Source organism: Cetorhinus maximus, chromosome 4 (assembly GCF_964194155.1).
Source record: "Cetorhinus maximus chromosome 4, sCetMax3.hap1.1, whole genome shotgun sequence".
Classification (NCBI taxonomy): Eukaryota; Metazoa; Chordata; class Chondrichthyes; order Lamniformes; family Cetorhinidae; genus Cetorhinus; species Cetorhinus maximus.
In genome coordinates this window covers 134,889,282-134,912,488 of record NC_135882.1, presented here as the reverse complement: position 1 = coordinate 134,912,488, position 23,207 = coordinate 134,889,282, and the positions used below count along the sequence as shown (strand labels likewise).

The 23,207-nt window shown below is 45.6% G+C and overlaps 1 protein-coding gene across 1 annotated transcript in view; it reads right to left on the bottom strand.

Annotated features, from left to right (window-relative positions):
* LOC144679922 (unconventional myosin-Id-like) overlaps positions 1–15,598 on the bottom strand; it is a 171,322-nt gene extending 155,724 nt beyond the window's left edge. Inside the window, exons 1-2 of the mRNA XM_078540891.1 lie at positions 15,427–15,598; positions 502–710 (exon numbers count right to left, since the gene is read on the bottom strand). Of these exons, the coding sequence (XP_078397017.1) occupies positions 502–710; positions 15,427–15,521 (304 nt within the window). The 5' untranslated portion in view covers positions 15,522–15,598. The remainder of the gene's footprint in view (positions 1–501; positions 711–15,426) is intronic.
* Positions 15,599–23,207: the final 7,609 nt, after the last annotated feature.

The following is a 23,207-nucleotide window of genomic DNA, read 5'->3' as shown; positions in this document are numbered from 1 at the left end:
GTAAATGGGTGAGGTGCAGATCAACCATGTTCTAACTGAATGGCCGAACAGACTCTAGGGGCTGAATGACCTACTCCTGTTCCCAAGTTCCATAAAGTTTTCTTTCTCATTTAATCCTCCTCACTTCCCCCAATTGGTCATAAACCATCAACTGGGTCCCATAGATGAATTGAGCAGCTTAGTAGTAATGATTTAATTTTACTACTTCACAAAACGTGTCAAAGAATGATTGAGTTGTGTAAGTAACACACCATCTTTTCACTCGAGCCTCTATTGCATGGAATGTTAACCGCTTTTTTTATATATACACTATTGAAGTCACTTTAAATGATGTGAATGCCATCTTCCAAAATCTGTACTCTGGAATTCTCTTTCAAAACCGCTTTGGCTTATGGTCTCTCTCCATGTACTCAAAAGTGTGTTTTATTAACTGTGCCTTTGGCCTCACACCCAGATTCTTTCTGCTATTACGGCACCCATTCCCGCCTATTTTCTACGTACCTGATATTACAATGCATGTGTCCTTGGCCCTCCTCTTCATGGCCTTGTAAGCTGAGTCTGCAATGGCGTACAAATGCGGTGGTCTTTCATACAGCTCCCTTCCCTTGTAGTGCTCAATCATGCCCCTTCCATATAAATCAATATGCTGGTATGGATTTACTGAGACAACCACCTCTCCAATGTAGGTGTAGATTCTATTCTTATCAAACCTATAAGAGAAGAAAATAAGCATTAGTATGCTTTAGATACCATCAGCCCCTGGCAATGTTTACCTTTGACCATACTACCCTTTGTTCTTCATCTATTAGCATTTTTGACCTAATTGTCTTGCTTAATCTGGACAGGAATTCCTCAGGGTAGCATCCTAGATCCAACCATCTTCAGCTGCTTCATCAATGACCTTCCCTCCGTCATAAGGTCAGAAGTGTGGATGTTCGCTGATGATTTCACAATGTTTAGCACCATTCGCAACTCCTCAGATGCAAGCAGTTCATGTCCAAATGCAGCTTCATCTTCGGGTCTTAATAGAAGTGGCTGCCGAGGTAGTACATGCATTGGTTTTAATTTTCCAAAATTCCCCAGATTCTGGAAAGATCCTAACAGATTAGAAAATAGCAAATGTACTTCCTCTATTCAAGAAAAGAGATAGGCAGAAAGCAGGAAACTGGAGGCCAGTTAGCTTAACATCTGACATTGGGAAAATTCTGGAATCTATTATTAAGGAGTTATAGCTGGACACTTAGAAAATCTCATTGCAATCAGTCAGAGCCAACATGGTTTTGTGAAATGGAAATCATGTTTGACTAATTTATTACAGTTCCTGGAGGAAGTTACTAGCAACTGGATAAAGGAAAAATTGTGGATGTGGTGTACTTAGATTTTCAGAAGGCATTAGGCAAGGTGTCACATCAACAATTACTGCACAAAGTAAGAGCTCATGGTGTAGGGGGTAATATATTAGCATTGATAGAGAATTAGCTAACAGAAAACAGAATAGACATAAATGGGTCATTTTTGAGTTGGCAGGAGGTAACGAATGGACTGCTACAGGGATCAGTGCTGGGGTCTCAACTATTTACAATCTACATCAATGATTTGATGAAGGTATAGTTTGATGAATATATAATTTTGTCAAATGTGCTGTTTGCTAAATTTTGTGATGACACAAAGATAGGTAGAAAAGTAAGCTGTGAAGGGGCATAAGGAGTCTGCAAATGCATATAGAAGTAAGTGGGCAAAAATTTGGGCAGATGTGGATGTAATTTGGGAAAATGTGAACTTTGGCAGGAAGGATGGAAAAGCTACACATTACCTAACTGGAGGGAGATTGCAGAACTTTTTTTTATTTGTTCATGGAATGTGGGCCATCACTGACTGGGTCAGCATTTTTTGCCCATCCCTAATTGCATGTGAGAACTGAATGGCTTGCTAGGCCATTTGAGAGGACATCTAAGAGTGAACCACATTGTTGTAGATCTGGAGTCACATGTAGACCAGACCAGGTAAGGCAGATTTCCTTCCCTAAAGGACATTAGTGAACAAAATGGGTTTTTACAACAAATGTTTCATGGTCATCATCAGGCTTTTAATTCCAGATTTTTTTTATTGAATTCAAATTTCACCATCTGCTGTGGTGGGATTCAAACCCAGGTCCCCAGAGAATTACCCTGGGTATCTGGAGTACTATTATCACTAGTCCAGTGACAATACCACTATGCCACCACCTCCCCTGAGCTCTAAGTCTGCAATGGATACTGATAAGTTGTGGAAAGTAGTCAAGCATTAATAACGCTATAATGATAGCACTTAGGATGATGTCAACAACAGCAATTCAAACCACTAGAACATACTTTTTTCAACTCACAGACACAGTCAGTCAGTTTTTATTCAAATTTTAAAGGGCTGGGTATTTAAATAACTTGGCAGCTTGACAGTTCAAAGTAGTATCAGGGTGTTTGGCATAGCAAGGGTTAATGTGGCCTGCATGCATATAGGCCTGGATTTTCACTCTCAAGGTAGGTGTGCCACACCCACCTGGGGAAAAGGTACCCTGAATGGTGGGATCTTCATTCAGGGTGGGCAGGTATGGGATGGAGTCAGGCCCTGACACAGATTGGAGATGGTCACAGGTGCTGTCAAGTGCTGGAGGCAGGCTATTTAAAAGGCCTGCCTCAGTTCTCTGTGACTTTGTCCCAGTTGTGTTCTTATTCGGCCCTCTAGCTCTCACACCTCACACCCCCATTCAATCCCCATACATGTTAATTCATGCCAATCTCGTCCACCCCCAACCTCACAACCCATGGCCCCTTATAGCCCTTTTGCTCAGTTAGTGCCAAATCAATGCCCCCCCATCCACTACCCTTTTCCCTTACACCCTTCATGCCAACTCACCCAGTATCCATCATATGTAGACATCAGGAGCCATGCAGAAATGAAATAAAACAAAATTCCAAATATCACCAACTTCACAATATTAAAAAACTACTTTGATTCATGAAAGCCCATTCAATGCATTTAAATCCCTCAACTTAATCATTTATAAAAACAAACATTTGTGTTCATAAACCCATATTAAAGATACTTAATCCATTGAAAACTTCTTGGAGTTGTCAATCAACCTGGGAACTTACAGTCCCCCATTATGATACTGATAAGTTGTGGAAAGTAGTCGAGCATTAATAATGCTATAGTGATAGTACTTAGGATGATGTCAACAACAGCAATTCAAACCACTAGAACATATTTTTTTCAACTCACAGACAGTCAGGCAGTTTTTTTTTCAAATTTTAAAGGGCTAGGTATTTAAATAACTTGGTAGGTATTTAAATAACTTGGCAGCTTGACAGTTCAAAGTAGTATCAGGGTGATTGGCATAACAAGGGTTAATATGGGACTGGAGAACAGCACCACCCACAGTGTGATGTAAAGAATCACGTGACAAGAGACCTTTACACAGAGCAGACAGGCTAGGACATGGAGCAGACATGAGCTAAAGACTTGTGTAGAAGTAAGCATGGAGTTAGCTCATAGTCTGGGCTATACTTTGTACACATGTATATAGTTACTTGTTATCAATAAACAATTATTGTTCAACCTTACAAGCCTCTGAACCTCTTCATGAGACCTACTGAACAAGCCTTTATAACATGGTGGCAGCTAATGAAGGAACCCAGAACCCTGAGAAGCTGGTGAAGGACCCCGGAATCTGAAAAAACTAAAGAAACAGCATCTTGACCTGACTGAAGTGCACCTGAAGTAAGACACAGCTGGAGATCACTTAAAAAGAAACTCCATTGCATTCTTGGAGGCTAAAGGGCAGAAGAAAAGTCCACTGTGCAGCTCATGGACTCCACTAGAACACATGGAGGTCCATTGTGAGTCTGTGTCAATTGCTGGATCAAAGGACTTAGCAAGGTTGAGCAAAAATTCAATGCTAAGGCTGAACTAGCCTTTAAAAGCCTTCAGGCCATTAATCAGTCAGAGCAGTCTGTTCCATTAATCACCACGGAGAGCCCGGGTTCAGAGTTGGCGCCATATCACATGGTGGCTGAGCTTTGTTGAAAAAAAGACGAAATTTAAAACCAAAGCCAGGAATTACCATTAATCAGGTTAAAATACCCTGGAAATGTTCTAAAGGACCCAAACCTTTGATTTAACGAATTACTGCAGAAAATTGATCCCCTTGAGATTGGGTCTGCAATTGCCACAGGAGCCTGCCAAAACCCAACAAGCGTGGGAAGAAGTGCAAAAATCAGTTACTGCAGCGTCATCTTTGAAAGTGCAATAGCATTTAGAACTGTACTCCCCTGTGCTAAAAAGCAACCATGGATAATAAATCAACCCTACCAGATCAATTTGGGCTGATCCAAGGGTCAGACCAGGCACAGAATTGGGGACTTGAGTGAAATTTTTTTTTAAGATACATGATATCTTCAGGATTAGAAGAGAAGACAGAGGCTTAACAAGTGAATACACTATTGTACTCAATAGGTCCGATAGGTGATAACGTCGCTGCAAAGCGAGGAATAAATGAATCTTCAGATAAGTTTGAAGATGTTTTGAAATTGTTCGAGGCTATTTTAATTTAAGAAGTAATAAAATTTTAGAGTGAACAAAGTCCAACAAATGAGTTCAACAGCCTGGAGTACCCATTGACTCTTTTATAAACTAATTATATAGATTGGCTGAAGGCTGTGACTACGCAGCCCTGATTCAGAGCTCATATAAGACTGATTGTAGTTAGAGTTGCTGGTGATGCCCTTTCATACATGCTAATGGCAAAAGAAGATCTCACTCTAAAATGGTCATCCAAATAGTCAGGTAGTCTGAAATTTTCTAACAACACTGGTCCATTTTATGTGGCGAGGATAAGCCATAGTATAGAGCAACCCCAACTGTCCAGCTCATAAAGCAACAAAAGGCCAGGGAAACTCCAGGCCAAGGAAGGCAATACCCAAACTGACCACAGGATAGCGGGAGACCATGTCAGCGCTGTGGAGCCAAAAGACCTCCCTGGCAAGAGTAATGTACATCAATCTCTGCGCAGTGTTTCAACTGCAACTGGTTGGGACACTTTGGAAAGCTGTGTAAGGCTGAGACATCCAGATGTGTGGAGGATCCCTAAACAGTCCACAAGACTGAGGTACCACACCAGGAAGAGACCCAACCGTGCTTCTTGGGTAAGGTCAAGGATTCCTTGGAAAGTTGATATTTCTGTAAACGGTCACCTCACCAACTTCAAATTGGACACTGGAGCCAGTGTTACAGTCCTTTTGGATAAGGAGCCATGACTGGTGAAGCAACACCCGATGCCATGCACAACACAGCCGTACAGAGCAGGAGGCATTAATCTCCCAGTTAAAGATACATTGCAAACCACACTGCAATACAAAAACCAACAAATAGGGGAGGCATTATTTGTATTCCACAATCAAGAATTTTCCCTCTTGAGTAGGAAAGCCTATGTTGACCTCAAACTCCTTCATGAAATTGATGAGGTTAACCAGCAAGGGCCTGGTTCCAATTTTAAGAAAGAATTCCAGAAACTTTTCACTGGATTGGGATGACTGAAGACTGCAAACAGTATTACATTGAGAGAGGATTCCATGCCCATGTGCCTGTTCACACCATGCAAAATACTGCACCCGCCTGTGAAGCAAGTACAGCAACAACTGGTTGAGATGACCAAAATAGGGGTCACCTTCCCAGTCACTCAGCTGATGGAATGGAGTTCTGGAATGGTCCCAGTTCCGAAGCCAAATGGGTCCATTCACATCTGTGTTGACCTGACACAACTCAACAAGGCAGTGGCGAGAGAAGTCCACCCAATGTTCTAGGTGGATGACAGCCTGACCAAGTTCTCCAAAAGCACAGTGTTTTCAAAGCTCGATGCTGAAAGCAGCTTCTGGCAATTTCCACTGGATAAGAAATTCAGATTGCTGACTACGTTTATCAATCCATTTGGCAGATTCTGTTTCAACCGCTTACCCTTGGGCATTACCTCAGCATCCTGAGATTTTTCACTGCACAATGTTGGCCATATCACAAGGCCTGGAGGGTGTCATCTGCCACATGGATGATGTTTTGGTCTGTGATATTGAGGAACATGACAGGAGGCTCATGGCTGTTTTAGAACACTTGCAGGAAGCAGGGTTGACACTGAACAAGAAGTGCAAGTTTTCTAAGACCTCTATTCGGTTCTGAGTTCACATTGTCAGCAGCAAAGTCATCATGGTGAACCCACACAAAACAAAGGCCATCAATGAGTTCCCAACCCCATACATTCCAGACCTCCAAAGATTCCCGGCCATGTTGAAACAGTTGGTGAAATCTTTGCCCAACCTGGGCAGATCACAGAGCCTCTGCAGCACCTTCTCAAAAAGGACCAGGTTTGGTGCTGAAATGCACATCAAGAGCAAGCAATCGGACACATCAAAGCCATGCTAGTCTCACCCACTACCCTGGCTCACCATGACCCATTCTTCCACACTACAATAGCAGTGGATGCCTCCTCTACAGGCCTAGGGGCAGTTTTATTCCAGAAACAACTGGATAGATGTCGCCGACTAGTATATTACACATCTAGACAACTGTCAGACACAAAGATACAGTATGGTCTTATTGAAAATAAAGCTCTCACAGTCACATGGCGTTGTCAGAAGTTCTCTGACTACATTACTGGCCAGAAAGTCACCATCGAAACAGATCATAAAGCACTGGTCTCACTGTTAGACGAGAAGGAACTTGTGACGATGGCCCCCAGAATTCAGAGATTCCATTTGCGACACATGCGCTTTGCATATGATACAGCACATGTTCAAGGGAAACATCAAACCACTGCAGACACACTATCCAGGGCCACAGTCAACTTTCCTGCAATATATGATCTCAACCTGGTCAAGGAGCTCGAGTTGCACTCCCAATTGATGAGGAGACAAATGCCAGCTACCTCAGGGAAACAAGAGCAAATATGCCCGGGGCAGTTGCAAGATAAGGAGTGTGCCAGATCCATCGTTACTGTCAACAAGGGTGGCCACAGCAGAAGCTAGGTGGCAATGTCATGAAAACTTGTTTGGAATAGCAGAAACACCTCAGTGTGATAGATGATCTGCTAGTATATAACGAGCGGTTGGTTATTCCAGTCTCGCTTCATACAGTCAAAGAGTCATGGAGTCATAGAAGTCTGAAGCACAGAAAAAGGCCCTTTGGCCCATCGAGTCTGCGCTGGTCAAACAAGTACCTAACTATTCTAATCCCATTTTCCAGAACTAAGCCCATAGCCTTGTATGCCATGGCATCGCAAGTGCACATCCAAATACTTCTTAAATGTTATGAGGGTTTCTGCCTCTATCACCCTTTCAGCCAGTGAGTTTCAGGTTCCCACCACCCTCTGGGTGAAAAAATTCTTCTCACGTCCCGTCTAAGCCTCCTGCCCCTTACCTTAAATCTATGCCCCCTGGTTATTGATCCCTCCACCAAAGGGAAAAGTTCCTTCCTGTCTACCCTATCTATGCCCCTCATAATTTTATACACTTCAATAATGTCCCCCGTCAATTTCCTCTGCTCTGGGGAAAATAACCCCGGTCTATCCAATCTCTCCTCATAACTAAAACTCTCCAGCCCAGGCTGGTAACTCTCCTCTGCAGTGTCTCTAGTGCGAGCACATCTTTCCTATATTGCGAATTCCAGATCTGCATGCAATACTCTAGCTGTGGCCTAACTAGCATTTTATACAGTTCTAGCATAACCTCCCTGCCCTTATATTTTATGGCTAATAAAGGCAAGTATCCCATATGCCTTCTTAACCACCTTATCTACCTGTCCCACTACTTTAGGGGACCGGTGGACATGTATGCCAAGGTCCCTCTGATCCTCGGTACTTCCCAGGGTCCTACCATTCATCATATATTCCCGTACCTTGTTTGTCCTGCCCAAGTGCATCACCTCACACTTATCCGGATTAAATTCCATTTGCCGCTGATCAGCCCATCTGACCAGCCCGTCTATATCCTCCTGTAATCCAAGGCTATTCTCCTCACTATTTATCACCCCACCAAATTTTGTGTCATCTGCGTCCTCTGGCATCTCTCCTGTGGCCTGAGAGGTATTGAAAATTATTGTCAGTGCCCCTGCTGTTTCCTCCCTTGCCTCACTCAACAGCCTGGGATACATTTCATCTGGGCCTGGAGATTTATCTACTTTTAAGTCTGTCAAACCACTTAGAACTTCCTCCCTTTCTATGCTAATTTGTTTAATTATATCACAGTCCTTCTGCCTGATTTCCATACCCACATCATCCCTCTCACTTGTGAACGCCGACACAAAGCATTCATTTAGAACCCCACCTATGTCTTCTGGCTCCACATGCAAATTATCACTATGGTCCTTAATGGGCCCTACTCTTTTCCTAGTTATCCTCTTACTCTTAATGTACTTGTAAAATAACTTTGGATTTTCCTTTATTTTACCTGCCAATGTTTTTTCATGCCCTCTTTTTGCTCTCCTAATTTCCTTTTTAACTTCCCCCCTACACATTTTATACTCCTCTAGGGCTTCCGCAGTTTGAAGCCCTTGGTATCTGCCATAAGCCTCCCTTTTTCTCTTTATCCAATCCTGTATATCCCTGGATTTGTTCGTCCCACCCTTTGTCTTTACTGGAATATGTTGGCCCTGTACTCTCCCTATTTCCTTCTTGAATGAGTCCCACTGCTCTGATGCAGATTTACCTAAAAGTAGCTGCTCCCAGTCCACTCTGGCCAAATCATATCTGATCTTATTAAAATCGGCCTTCCCCCAATTTAGAACTCTGATCTCTGGCCCATCCTTGTCCTTTTCCATAACAACCTTGAAGCTAATGGAGTTATGATCATTATCTGCAAAATGCTCCCCCACTGATACCTCTACCAACTGCCCGGCTTCATTCCCTAAAATTAAGTCCAGGTCCGCCCCCTCTCCTGTAGGACCTTCTATGTACTGGCTTAAAAAGCTCTCCTGGATGCATTTTAAGAATTCTGCTCCCTCTAAACCTATCATACTATGACCAACTCCATTAATGTTGGGAAAGTTGAAATCCCCCGCTATTACTACCCTATTATTTTTACACTTCTCTGAAATTTGCCTACCTATCTGCTCTTCTATTTCTCTCTGACTGTTTGGGGGCCTATGGTACACTCCCAGCAATGTGATTGCTCCTTTTTTGTTTTTCAGTTCTACCCATATGGCTTCATTTGAGGGCCCTTCTAAGATGTCATCCCTCCTTACTGCAGTAATTGATTCCTTGATCAATATTGCGATACCCCCTCCCCTTTTACCTCCTTCCCTGTCTCGCCTGAAGACCCTATATCCTGGAATATTGAGCTGCCAATCTCTCAACCATGTCTCTGTGACAGCAATGACATCATACTTCCATGTGTTAATTTGTGCCCTCAACTCATCTGTCTTATTTGTCATACTCCATAAATACCATCCAACCTTGCCAAATTCCCTTGTGCCTTAACTGGCCTATAATTTCTATGCCTTCCAGACTCACTTGCTCACTCTTCTAATTTTGGCTGTGCATCTCCCCCTGCTGAACCTCCTCTCAGGATGCCATCCCCCTGCCAAGTCAGTTTGAACCCTCCCCAACAGCACTAGCAAACCTCCCCGCAAGGATGTCGGTCCCATTCTGGTGCAGGTGCAACCCGTCCACCTTGTACAGGTCCCACCGCTCCCAGAAATGGTCCCAGTGTCCCAGAAATCTAAAGCCCTCCCTCCTGCACCATCTCTCCAGCCATGCATTCATCTGGACTAACCTCCTATTTCTACACTCACTAGCACGTGGCACCGGAAGTAATCCAGAGATTACTACCTTTGAGATCCTGTTTTTTAATCTGTTTCTTAGCTCCCTAAATTCTGCTTGCAGGACCTCATCTCTCTTTCTACCTATGTCGTTGGTACCAATATGTACCATGATCTTTGTCTATTTGCCCTCCCCCTTTAGAATGCCCTGCAGCCCGTCAAGTGACATCCTTGACCCTGGCACCAGGGAGGCAACATACCATGCTGGAGTCACGTCTACGGCTGCAGAAACGGCTGTCTGTTCCCCTTACTATCAAGTCTCCTACCACTATTGCTCTTCCCCTCTTTTTCCTCCCCCCTGTGCAGCTGAGCCAGTCACAGTCACAGTCACAGTGCCATTAGCACGGCTACACTCCCCACAGGAACCGTCACTCTCACCATTTTCCAACACAGACAAACGGTTCTCGAGTGAGATGCACCCTGGGGATTTCCTGACTACCTGACTGACACCTTTCTTCTGACTGATGGTCACCAATTCCCTCCCTGTCTGCACTTCCGTAAGCTGTGGGGTGACCAGATCTAAAAACGTGCTATCCACGAAATTCTCAGCCTCACGGATGCACCTCAGTGCCTCCAGCTGCCCCTCAAGTTCCGAAACCCGGAGCTCAAGTAGCTGCAGCTGGTGGCACTTCCTGCACACATGATCAGTCAGAGCGCAAGGAGCGTCTTGGACTTCCCACATGTTGCAGGCAGTACATAACACAGGACTGAGCTGCCCTGCCATGCCTCTAGTTGAAAAAAAAACCCTTACTTTAAGTTAAATCTATTTTAAACTGGAGAAAAACTGGAGAAAAAAACTGGAGGAAAACACTTACCCACTTCTCAGCTGTCACCTTTGTGCTGACATCACTTTTTGAAGTGACTGCTTCACCGCAATGCTGACTGCAGGACACTCTTCCCAGTCTGCTTCACCGTGATGCTGACTGCAGGACACTTTTCCCACCTTCGGCCGTAGATTCTTCAACAAATCCACCAGAGCTACCTGGTCATTACAAAGTGCAGAGCATGACCCCAGTCTGCAGTGCACAAACCTGTCCAGAGGGAGCCCCTTATCACCACACAGTCCCTTACCAGGCTGTGGGAACAGTTGGGAATGGATTTACTCGTGTTTAATATCAGGTCCTTCCTCATTGTGGCTAACGACTTCTCCAGGTGAATCTAATTGAAGCAGTTACACACAACAAACACAGAGGAAGTTGTTAGATCATTGAAGAAAGTGTCCAGTGGCATCCTGGACCAGGTGGTGTCTGATAACGGCCCATAATTCGCAAATGAATTCTTCACTCAATTTGCCATGAGTTAAGGCTTTCAACACCCTGCCAGCTCCCCAAGGTATCCACAATCTAACAGTGAGGTGGAAAGACACTTTTGAGAAAAAACAAAGGGCGGGATCTTCTGGCTGTGCCAGTGGCAGACATCATCGCAGGCAGGACAGGAAAATTTGGAGAGTGGCCAGAAGTGACTTTTGACCACTCTCCAAATTTTCCTGTGCCACCCGCGACAATGCTTGCTGCTGGTGGGACCAGAAAACCCCAGTCAAAGACTTCCCAATGGCCTTTTTAAGATATAGATTCACCCTGCTGCAATGTGGATTGATGGGCAGAAAATTTTGCAATGAACTCCCAATTCTGCCAAAGAGATTGATCCCAGGGTTGGCAGTCAAGAATTACCAGAAGGTTTAGGACTGAGAACGAACCTATTGACAAAGACAAGCTTCTGCCTACAATAGGAGATATCACACTAGAAACCTGCCCCAGTTACACAATGGTGACAATGTTTAGATCTGGTACCTTGAAAGAGAGGACGTCATTGGCTAGAGAGATGATGATCAACCAAGATCATACCTGATACATACCACAGCAGGCATGATCAGGCAGAACAGGAGGAGTCTCCTCCTCATCCCTTGAGCGACTCCCCTACTATACATTTAAGTGAATCAGATCGAGACAAACAAATGCCAGAAACACAGAGTACTATGATTCAAACATCAAACCAACAAAGTATGCCCAAAGCAACTGAGCCCACCACTCCTCCAAATGTAACCAGAATGAGATCTGGAAGGATTGTTGAGCCTCCAGGCCAGCTGAATTTATAAAGTCAGAGACTTGAGCAGGGGAGAAGGGGTAGCATGCAAAGAAAGATTGTAATGTAAATACGTTGGGTAAAGACTTGGGGGAGATGTAGTATAAGGGTGTTTAGAATAGCAAGGGTTAATGTGGGACTGGAGAACAGTACCGCCCACAGTGTGATGTAAAAAGTCACATGATAAGGGACCTGCACACAGAACAGACAGGTTAGGACATGGGACAGACATGATCTCGAGACTTGTGTAGAAGTAAGCATAGAGTTAGCTCATAATCTGGGCTATACTTTGTACATATGTATATAGTTTTGTGTTACTAATAAACAATTACTGTTCAACTTCACAAGCCTCTGAACGTCTTTCTCAGACCTACTGAACAAGCCCTTACAACATTTGCATACCCTATTTGCCCTTCAAGAGCACTCTGAAAATTTGTAACTTGCACATTGCGGGATAAGGCCCTTGTTCCAGAGACAATGGGGTCTGTTTGAACTCAGTTTAGGTTTCCCACATGTGGGAGTCATGTCTGCCCCCATTCCACCATCACCCCGCACCCCCACCCGCCCCACACCTCCCCCCCCCCCTGCTGGATATGAGGCAGGGTTTCCTGATCCAGGATCTATCTGCCATTTTGGATACACTGCAGACTCTCCACAATTCCGTGACAATCCAGGCCATAGAGTCCAGCGTGATTTATCCCACAAATATGTGCATGTGCCTGGTTCGAATCCCACCACAGCAGATGGTGAAATTTGAATTCAATAAACATCTGGAATTTTAAAAAAGTCTAATGATGACCATGAAACCATTGCCAATTGTCGTAAAAACCCATCTGGTTCACTAATGTCCTTTAGGGAAGGAAATCTGCTGCCCTTAACTGGCCTGGCCTACATGTGACTCCAGACCCACAGCAATGTGGTTGACTTTTAAATGCCCTCTGAACAAGGGCAATTAGGGATAGGTAATAAATGCGGGCCTATCCAGCAACGCCCACATCCCATGAATGAATTGAAAAAAATACTCCATTCTGGAGCTCAAAGGGCACTTGTAGTGTCCAAAAAAACTGAGCTTTATTTCTCATTCTACATATTCGTCTATCTTGGCTGATTTCAAGATCAAAGATTCTTATGGCTGTGTCATTTGGCCTGCCTTAATACATCCGCCCAACCCTACAGTCCTTTACTTCATCTAATTATTAGTCAACTGATTCCAAGGTTTTTGCCTTCACCGCTCTACTGAAAATATTGATATCTCTTTGCCTGAAAATCTTCCAGATATATCCTAAAGTTACCTTAAACTAATTTGAACCTGTGAGACCCTGTTCTAATCCCACCATGTAATTTAGTGGAGAATTCAAGATAATCTTTCCTCTACCATTTACTAATATCTAAATCTCCATAGGATCAGCTCTCAGACACCTCCTTTCCATGCTGAAAGTCTGCACAAGCCTCTGGCAGTAAGTCGGGTGGAATGCTCAGAGCTGGTGAGGAGGAGGAGGCCAATAAGTTGGGTCACAATTGGGGCCATAGTTCAGCACAAGGCAGGCCAAAGTCCTTGTGAAGCCTAGAGGAACATTCCTGCTTTATCTGGCCACGAGAAAACATGAAAATAAATGTGAAGCTTGTCTTCTGGGCCTCTTCTGGTCTAGGATTGTCTCCTGACAGGTTTTGCCTGTCAGGGAGCTGACACTATAGCCTGCTAAGATCTCAGGTCGCTATTAGAAATCAGGTTCTGATGATCTCATCGGACCTGATCTGCATATTTAAAACAGAACCTCACTTCCTGCCTTTGGGTATCCTGCTCGTTTGTTCAAAAAATTAGGTTTTGGAGGGGGCAAGGTTCTAAGGAAATGGATTTATGTGCATTAGTGATTCCCATTATTCCTCCAGCCCTCACCTACCCTCTTGATCAGTTTCTGCCAGTTAGGGGCAGTAAAAATCAGCGTCATAGAGCATTACTGTAGAGAAGGAGGCTATAGGGCCCAACTTGAGCGCAAACGTCAAGGCTGACACTCTAGTGCAGTAATGAGGCAGTGCTCTCAGATAAAAAAAAATCCCATGACACTATTTTTGAAGAAGGGAAGGGGCACTCCAAAGCGCTTTACACCCAATGAAGCATTTTTGAAGTGGAGTCACTGTTGGAATATAATGAAAAGCAGCAACCAGTTCATGCAGAGCAAGATCCAACCAACAACAATGTGAGAATGGATGTACAATCTATTTTAATGAGGTGGGTTGAGAAATTAATATTAGCTAGGATCCCCCTGCTCTTCTTCAAAACTTCTGAGCTAACCAGTGTCAGATTTGGGTGGTTTCCCCAAAGATGCACTGGGAAATCCCTCTGGCAGTTTGCATGGCATTTGTCCAGAAGTGAACACTTTCTTTGGATAATTGCACTGCGCTGGGAACCATCTGAAAATGCGGTTTAAGTCTCAAGCTTCGGATGGTTCCGCTGGGGTTATACCGCTAGTTACTCAGGAAAAGTTAGAAGAATTAAAACCTCTACCTTCTGAGTAATTATTGGAAACACCCAGACTGACCCCACTGGACTCTCCGACACCCCCAACCCACCCCCCTCAACCCCCACAACGGGACTGCCCCCACCCACCAACCTCTGACATGCCCCACCCCAACCCCCCTGGACCTCACACTCCCCTTCCAGGACCTCCCCACAACAGCCCCCCTGAACATTAGGCCATCTCCCTCCGCCCCGGACATTGAACCCCAGCCCCCCAACAACCCCACCCCAGACCTTGGACCATACCCCCCACATAACCCATCCAGATCTCCAACCGACCTCCGCTCCCGACCTCAGGACCACCCCCCCACCCCCCCCCCCCACCCCCATCAAACCTCTCCACCCCACGAACCCTGCCCCTCCAGACCTCAGGCCACCCCAGACCACAGACCCCCCTCTTCCCCACGACCCTACCCCCGCCCCGGGCCTCGGACATTCCCCCCACGTCCCACCCGGACCTCGGAACCCCCCAATCCCCCCGACTTCTGACCCCCCCAACCTCTGACCCTCTCCAAGCCCCCTCCGTCTCTGCCCGACCTCTGACATGTGCTAATAATATGAGCTATGGCTAAATTATGGAAGGTCATTTAATCCATCAACTTTGTCCCTTGGAATTCCATCCCCAGCTGAACATCCAACTACATTTTGGGTTCTACTACAGTCTTTGATTTCCTTATCTGGTCAATGCTTCCACGGGTTTGACGAGAGAACTACTTTTCTAAAATTTGTTATAAATTTTCTGCCTCTTAATAGAAACGTTTTGCCATCTACTCTTACAAGCTTGACTCAAAATGTAATGTGTTGTGGTCACTCTGTCTGTACTATTTTATATAACTTTTTACACGCCTCATTGTTTCCTTTTCGTTTTTGTATCCTCTAACTAAGTAAAAACCGGTATCTCTTACTGACAGAAAAAAAGCATTAAACCCTTTCAGTTCTACTTCCTGCCTTCATTTCAACCTCCAGCCCCTTCCCATCCAAGCACTCACCTCAACTTCAGATTTGCCAAGAACTCCTCAATGGTAAGGTTATCCAACAAGACAAAGTCGGCTTTGCCATACTCCAAGCTCTCTTGCTCAGCCATTCTCTTTGATAGGTGTGGTGTGAGGCTGCCGGTTAGGAAGTGGTATGAGCTCAGCCCAGTCTTCTTCCTTCTAATACACTGACAAGCGTGGCTACATCCGGAAGGCACCAATCAGCTGAGCCACTTCGTGCACAGTCACTATCTGTGGTCATAGCCTGTTTCCCCTCAAACCTTAAGTAACGCCTGCTAAACACAGCACAACGCTTGCAGGAGAAGGATGTTAAGCCTGTCTTGGTGATACCAGTGGTAAAAGGAATTTTGTTTTTGTTCATATGAGGTTCCCATTGGGAAAGTTTGATATTCAATCCCCCTCCAATTCAATTATTTCATCACCTTCTTAGCACTCTTGTCTCTGCGTCAGAAGGTTGTGTGGTCAAGTCCCACTCCAGAGACTTACATAGAATTACATAGAATATATATTGCAAGAAGCAGGCCAGTTTCCCCAAGCAGTAGGTGTAGTACAAGCAATTGTCTTGAGTGGGAGATCTGAAACAGACACCTTCAAAATCTGGACTGGGGTCAAGCAAGGCTGTGTGATAGCCCCCATATTATCGCTATCCACCTTATCAAAGATAAACTGCCCCCTGGTATTGGCATTGAATACCACCTAGATGAAAAATTGAGTATTGCTGAAAAAAGAGACATTTTGATAAAGATTTTCGTCTTACACTCATCAGGACAATCTGCAAGCAAATACCAATGTCAGGGGAAACAATACATTTATACAGTATGAGAAGAGAGTGCTGATTGGTTGGCAAGTGCTCTGATTGGTAGAGGCATTGCTATGGAGAGTGCACCTGTGATTTTGATTGGCAGTTAACTACCAGGCATTGTTTGCAATTTAACCCAGCCAGCCTGGCTCTGATTGGTCATGACATTACCCTGGGGAATGAACCAATGAATAACTGTCACTTATTTTAATATTTAAGATTGTCAGTCTGGTTCTCAATGTGGTGCATTTACATGTACTGGAAGCTACATATATTAATACACAGGGCCCTGTTCTTTGCAGATTTAAAGAACATATATACACATTGGGCAGAATTTTGCCCTTGGTGGGTGTGCTGGTCCCACCGGCTCGGCGGCGGGCGGACAGCCAACCCCCGCCACTGAAACGGGAAGTGCTATGTGCTTCCTGTGTGGGGGGGTGGGGGAGGGAATCCCCAGCTGTCAAAGTGCGCTCTTTCGCGCATTCGTGTGAAAGAGCGCACTGCTCCCTAAGACATAGTACTGTCTCAGGTAGATTACTGACAGTCCAGAGAACTTTAAAAATAGAAACATTAAAAAATTATTAACATATCCCCCTCATGTGACAATGTCACACGAGATGGGACATGTTAATAAATATCATATAAAATGTATTAAAGTTTTTAAAAAAGGGCATGAAACCTCCTCCCACCAGTGGATGAGGTTTCATGTATTATCAGAAGCCTGCTGGGGCTCCTGGCCTGCCCGCCAGCCTTAAGGTTGGACAGGCAGGTCTTTAATTATCTTAATTACTCTGTCAATGGCCTCAATTGGCCATTGACAGGTCAGCGGGTGAACAGCTGATTTCGCTGTCCACCTGCCTTCCTAAAAATTTAAAGGGACTGGGATGACATCGGGGGTTCCTCCCAACGTCATTCCGCGTCATTTTCCCATCGGCGAGTGGGCCCCGCCCCCAAATCGCCGATGGGAAAATTCAGGCCATTATGCCTTTTTCAGCTAAGCAAAGTAAGTGGCAGCCATTCGCTGTTTGGTAACCAGGAGAAGAAGGCTGCAAGAGAGAAAAAGATGGCAACACCCCGCTTCTGGCTTTGATCCAAGGAGTAGGGCAGCATGGGAATGTGCTTTATCCCAAAGACAGCACCAAGAAGCACACCAGCCTCACCTCTCCACCCTAGGAGGCCATAGCAGAGCAGGTCAGCGCCTCTAGCCACCCCAACCGCAACGCCATGCAGTGCAGGAAGAGGATGGATGATCTCATCCGTTCTGCCAGGGTAAGTCATGCTTCAGCTCCCTCCAATGTCAAACTCTCATCATGGCATTATGTAATCAAAGGGCTGCTCTCTTCAAAGATCTCAAACAAGCATTAGTGGGTGACACATATCAACACTGATTGTCTCATGGATAACTTCCACATCACCACCATCTTTTTTTAAATTCATTTATGGGATGTGGGCACCACTGGCTACGCCAGCATTTATTGCCCATCCCTAATTGCCCTTGAGAAGGTGGTGGTGTGCTGCCTTCTTGAACTGCTGCAGTCCATGTGGTGTAGGTACACCACATGGTTAGGAAGGAAGTTCCATGATTTCGACCCAGGGACAATGAAGGAACGGCAATATATTTCCATGTCAGGGTGGTGAGTGGCTTGGAGGAGAAATTCCAGGTGGTGGTGTTCCCATGTGCCTGCTGCCCTTGTCCTTCTAGATGGTAGCAGTTGTGGGTTTGGAAGGTGCTGCTAAGGAGCCTTGGTGAGTTTCTTGTAAATGGTACACACTGCTGCCACTGTACGTTGGTGGTGGAGGGAGTGAATGTTTGTGACTGGGCTGCCAATCAAGCAGGCTGCTTCATCCTGGATGGTGTCAAGCTTTTTGAGTGTTATGGGAGCTGTAGTCATCCAGGCAAGTGGAGAATATTCCATCACACCCCTGACTTGTAGATGGTGGACAGGCTTTGTGGAGTCAGGAGGTGAGTTGCTTGCTGCAGGATTCCTCGCCTCTGACCTGCTCTTGTAACTATAGTATTTATATGGCTAGTCCAGTTCAGTTTCTGGTCAATGGTCACCTCCTGGATGCAGACATTGGGGGATTCAGCGACCATAATGCCATTGAATGTCAATGAGCAATGATTAGATTCTCTCTTGTTGGAGATGGTCATTACCTGGCACTTGTATGGCGTGATTGTTACTTACCATTTGCCAGTCCAAGCCTGGATGTTGTCCAGGTCTTGCTGCATTTGGATATGGACTGCTTCAGTGTCTGAGGTGTCATGAATGGTGTTGAGCATTGTGCAACCATCAGCAAAATCCCCACTTCTAACCTTATAATAGAAGGAAAGTGAGGAAGCTGAAGGTGGTTGTGCCTAGGACACTTGCCAAGATGACCTGGATCTATCATGCTGCTCACACTCAATCCTCAGCCCCTTCTGGAAAGGGCTCACCACACACAGGGGGCTGCATGTTTCCCAACATCTGCTATACCCTTTCACATCACATTCCTCTCTTTTGTCTCCATGTAGGCCAAGCTGGCCCACAACAGAAGGGAAAGATCCCAGGCCAGAGGAGAGATGGCCAACATCATACCCCTCACCCAGTTTGAGGAGGATGTCACCGAGGAGGCTGGGGAGGACAGGGATCGCTCCTGTGGGGAAGGAGAGATCGGCTTGCCCCAGCAACCAAGTATGGATGGCACCCCCATGAGTTCATTTCATTCTGACATTCACCATGAATGACATGCAATCTTGTAATCTACCTGCTCATGAAACTATCTTCTCCTTCTTATATGCACCAGCAGATCCAGGCACACGAAGGGCAATATCAGCTACAGCCCCCAGACCACCTCGGAGGAGGAACATGAATGAACACCAAGGAAGAACCTTCACTGTGCTCACCCGCACCCTCCACCAGCGCAGAGACACACACCTTGGTGGGTCATTGATCTAGATTAGGCTCGGACTCACCTACTGGAGAACACCTCACTGACATGTCACTGAGTAGTCGGATCCATGGACAGCCTAGGTCTCCGGCACTCATGAGGCTGCTGGAGATCAACGACCTGCTAAGCCTGAGTCAAATGATGAGCCTCTGCAAGCGGCCATCAGCTCAATGCTGGAGATGCAACTACAGGTGGCGGAACATCAGGTAGAGGTTCGGCAGTCACTCAGCAGACTAGAGCGAAGGATGGATGAGTCTGTCTGCGTTCTTTCTGATGTTGTGGCTCCGACATGTAAGCACCTTGAGGTCACCATTCACTCTCTTCAGGACACCTATCATTCTCTTCAGGTTCCTGGCCCTCCTGCTCTTCATCCTCCGAGGAGCTCTCACCCTCCTCCATTTCTCCCTCTGGCAAGGGATCACCTCTTTGCAACGTCAGGTTGTGAAGGGCACAACACACAGCGATGATGTGGGAGGCCCTATCTGTAGGGTACTGCAGTGCGCTATCTGAGCAGTGCAAACATCTGAAGCACATCTTCAGAATGCCAATGGTCTGCTCGATTAGAGACCACGTGAAGCTCTGAGCTGCATTATACCTTTCCTCCAAAGCACTCTGAGGCTGACGGATGGGTGTCATAAGCCAGCATTTTAGTGGGTATTCCTTATCTCGAAGCAGCTATCCCTGAAGATGCTCATCCCCTTCGAATAACTGAGGCGCCTGGGAGTGACTCAAGATGTTCGAGTCATGCGAACACCCAGGGTACTTGGCACAAACATACATTATCACAGAATCACAGAATCACATAGTGCAGAAGAGGCTCTTCAACTGACATGTGAGAAACACCTGAGCTATCTACCTAATCCCATTTACCAGCACTTGGCCCATAGCCTTGAATGTTATGACATGCCAAGTGCTCATCCAGATACTTTTTAAAGGATGTGAGGCAACCCACCTCCACCACCCTCCCAGGCAGTGCAGTCCAGATCGTCACCACCCTCTGGGTAAAAAAGTTTTTCCTCACATCCCCCCTAAACCTCCTACCCCTCACCTTGAACTCGTGTCCCCTCATGATTGGCCCTTCAACTGAGGGGAACAGCTGCTCCCTATCCACCCTGCCCATGCCTCTCATAATCTTGTACACCTCGATCAGGTTGCCCCTCAGTCTTTTCTGCTCCAACGAAAACAGCCCAAGTCTATCCAACCTCTCTTCATAACTTAAATGTTTCATCCCAGGCAACATCCTGGTGAATCTCCTCTGCACCCCCTCCATTGCAATCACATCCTTCCTATAATGTGGTGACCAGAACTGCACACAGTACTCCAGCTGTGGCCTCACAAAGGTTCTATACAACTCCAACATGACCTCCCTACTTTTGTAATCTATGCCTCGATTGATGAAGGCAAGTGTCCCATATGCCTTTTTCACCACCCCACAAACATGCCCCCCTGCCTTCAGAGATCTATGGACACACACGCCAAGGTCCCTTTGTTCCTCAGAACTTCCTAGTGCCATGCCATTCATTGAATACTTCCTTGTCAAATTACTCCTTCCAAAGTGTATCACCTCACACTTATCAGGGTTAAATTCCATCTGCCACTTATCTGCCCATTTGACCATCCCATCTATATCTTCCTGTAGCCCAAGACACTCAACCTCACTGCTAACCACCCAGCCAATCTTTGTGTCATCCACAAACTTACTAATCCTACCCCCCACATAGTCATCTATGTCATTTATATAAATGACGAATAATAGGGGACCGAGCACAGATCCCTGGTACGCCACTGGACACTGGATTCCAGTCACTAAAGCGGCCTTCTGTCATCACCCTCTGTCTCGTACAACTAAGCCAATTTTGAATCCACCTTATCAAATTACCCTGTATCCCATGTGCATTTGCCTTCTTTATAAGTCTCCCATGTGGGACCTTGTTAAAGGCTTTGCTGAAATCCATATAAACTACATCAACTGCACTACCCTCATCTACACACCTGGTCACCTCCTCAAAAAATTCAATCAAATTTGTTAGGCATGACCTCCCTCTGCCAAAGCCATGCTGACTATCCCTGATCAAGCCTTGCCTCTCCAAGTGGAGATAGATACTCTCCTTCAGAATTTTCTCCAATAGTTTCCCTACCACTGACGTGAGACTCACTGGTCTGTAGTTCCCTGACTTATCTCTACAACTCTTCTTAAATAGCGGAACCACATTAGCTGTTCTCCAGTCCTCTGGCACCTCCCCCGTGGCCAGAGAGGAATTAAAAATTTGGGTCAGAGTCCCTGCAATCCCCTCCCTTGCCTCCCTCAGCAGTCCGGGACACAAATCATCTGGACCTGGAGATTTGTCCACTTTTAAGCCTGCCAACACCTCCAATACCTTGTCACTCCCTATATCAATTTGCTCAAGAACCTCGCAGTCTCTCTCCGAGTTCCATACCTTCATCCTCATTCTCTTGGGTGAAGACAAATGTGAAATATTCATTCAACGCTCTACCGATGTCCTCTGGCTCCACCCATAGATTGCCCCCTTGGTCCCTAATGGGCCCTACTCTTTCCCTTGTTATCCTCTTCCCATTGATATACTTATAGAATATCTTGGGATTTTCCCTACTTTTATCAGCCAGAGCTTTCTCATATCCCCTCTTTGCTCTCCTAATTGTTTTCTTAAACCCCACCCTGCACTTTCTGCACTCCACTAATGCCTCCGCTGATTTGGTCCCCTTGTACCTGCTAAAGCCTCTCTTTTTCTTCTCATCGTATCCTGAATATCTCTGGTCATCCATAGTTCTCTGGGCTTGTTACTTCTTCCTATCACCCTAGAGGGAACATGTTGAGCCTGTACCCTCCTCATTTCCTTTATGAATGCCCCCCACTTCTCTTCTGCAGATTTCCCCACAAGTAGCTGTTCCCAGTCTACCTTGGCCAGATCCTGCCTTATTTTACTAAAATCCGCTCTCCCCCAATCCAAAACATTTTTTTGCAACTTGTCCATTTCTTTGTCCATAACAAGCTTAAATTGTACCATGTTGTGGTCACTATCACTAAAATGCTCTCCCACCACCACCTCAGCCACCTTGTCTGGCTTCATTCCCCAGAATTAGGTCCAGCACTGCACCATCCCTTGTTAGACCCTCTACATATTGACCTAAATATCACACTAGTTGAATATTGATGGAATGAAACCCTTTATGGTTGATAAGCATGAGGGGCTGATGCCATGGAGCCCTCAAAGCCACATAGGTGCTGTTGTTAGGAAGCCTGATATAGCTGCAAACCTATTGAATCTTACAGTCTGGCTATCTTCATCAAGTGTAAACCTCACATAGTGCTGTGCCTTGATGTAGAGTGTATCTGTTGCCTCCTTAATGTATCAATGTGTGGCAGACTGCAAGATGCTACACAGGTCCCCTGTGGATCCCTGGAACGATTTGCAGCCAAAGAAATTGAGCACAACGGTGACCTTCAATGCCACTGGCAAGGGATAGCCTACCACTCTATGGGGTGTTCGTTCCTCATGAAGAATGTGGCAAATGTGACCTACCAGATCTTGCAACAAGCGCAGACTTGCAAATAAGAGAGTCTTCTTGGGTACACCCTTGGTCTAGCAAGTCGTCCCTGTGGTCTTGGTCTATCCCTCTGATCCTCATGTTCTTGCTGTAGCTCCCCTGCACCCTGGACCTCAGTGGGACCTCCTCTTGAAGCTGCACTCGGCATCGCCTATCCCTTCTTCTCCTCTTCCATCCTATTAGAACCCTCAAGAAGGCAGCATTGAGCCCTGGATCCATTATTGCTTTGTTCTCCTCTTTGAAATGATAGATTGAATGCATTAATGAATAATAGGTAAAAATCGTGAAACTCACAATCTAGACCCAAAAACAACTGTAAAAGTCTATAGTGACTTCTGCCCGACTAGTCTTGTCACTGATGCATCCTTGTACATCAGGCACTAACAGAAACATCAAAGTTACCAAGATGGCATCCTTGTGTTTTTAACATCTGAATCCTACAGGATTGGAGAAGGTTTGAATGATATGCGTGACCTGAACT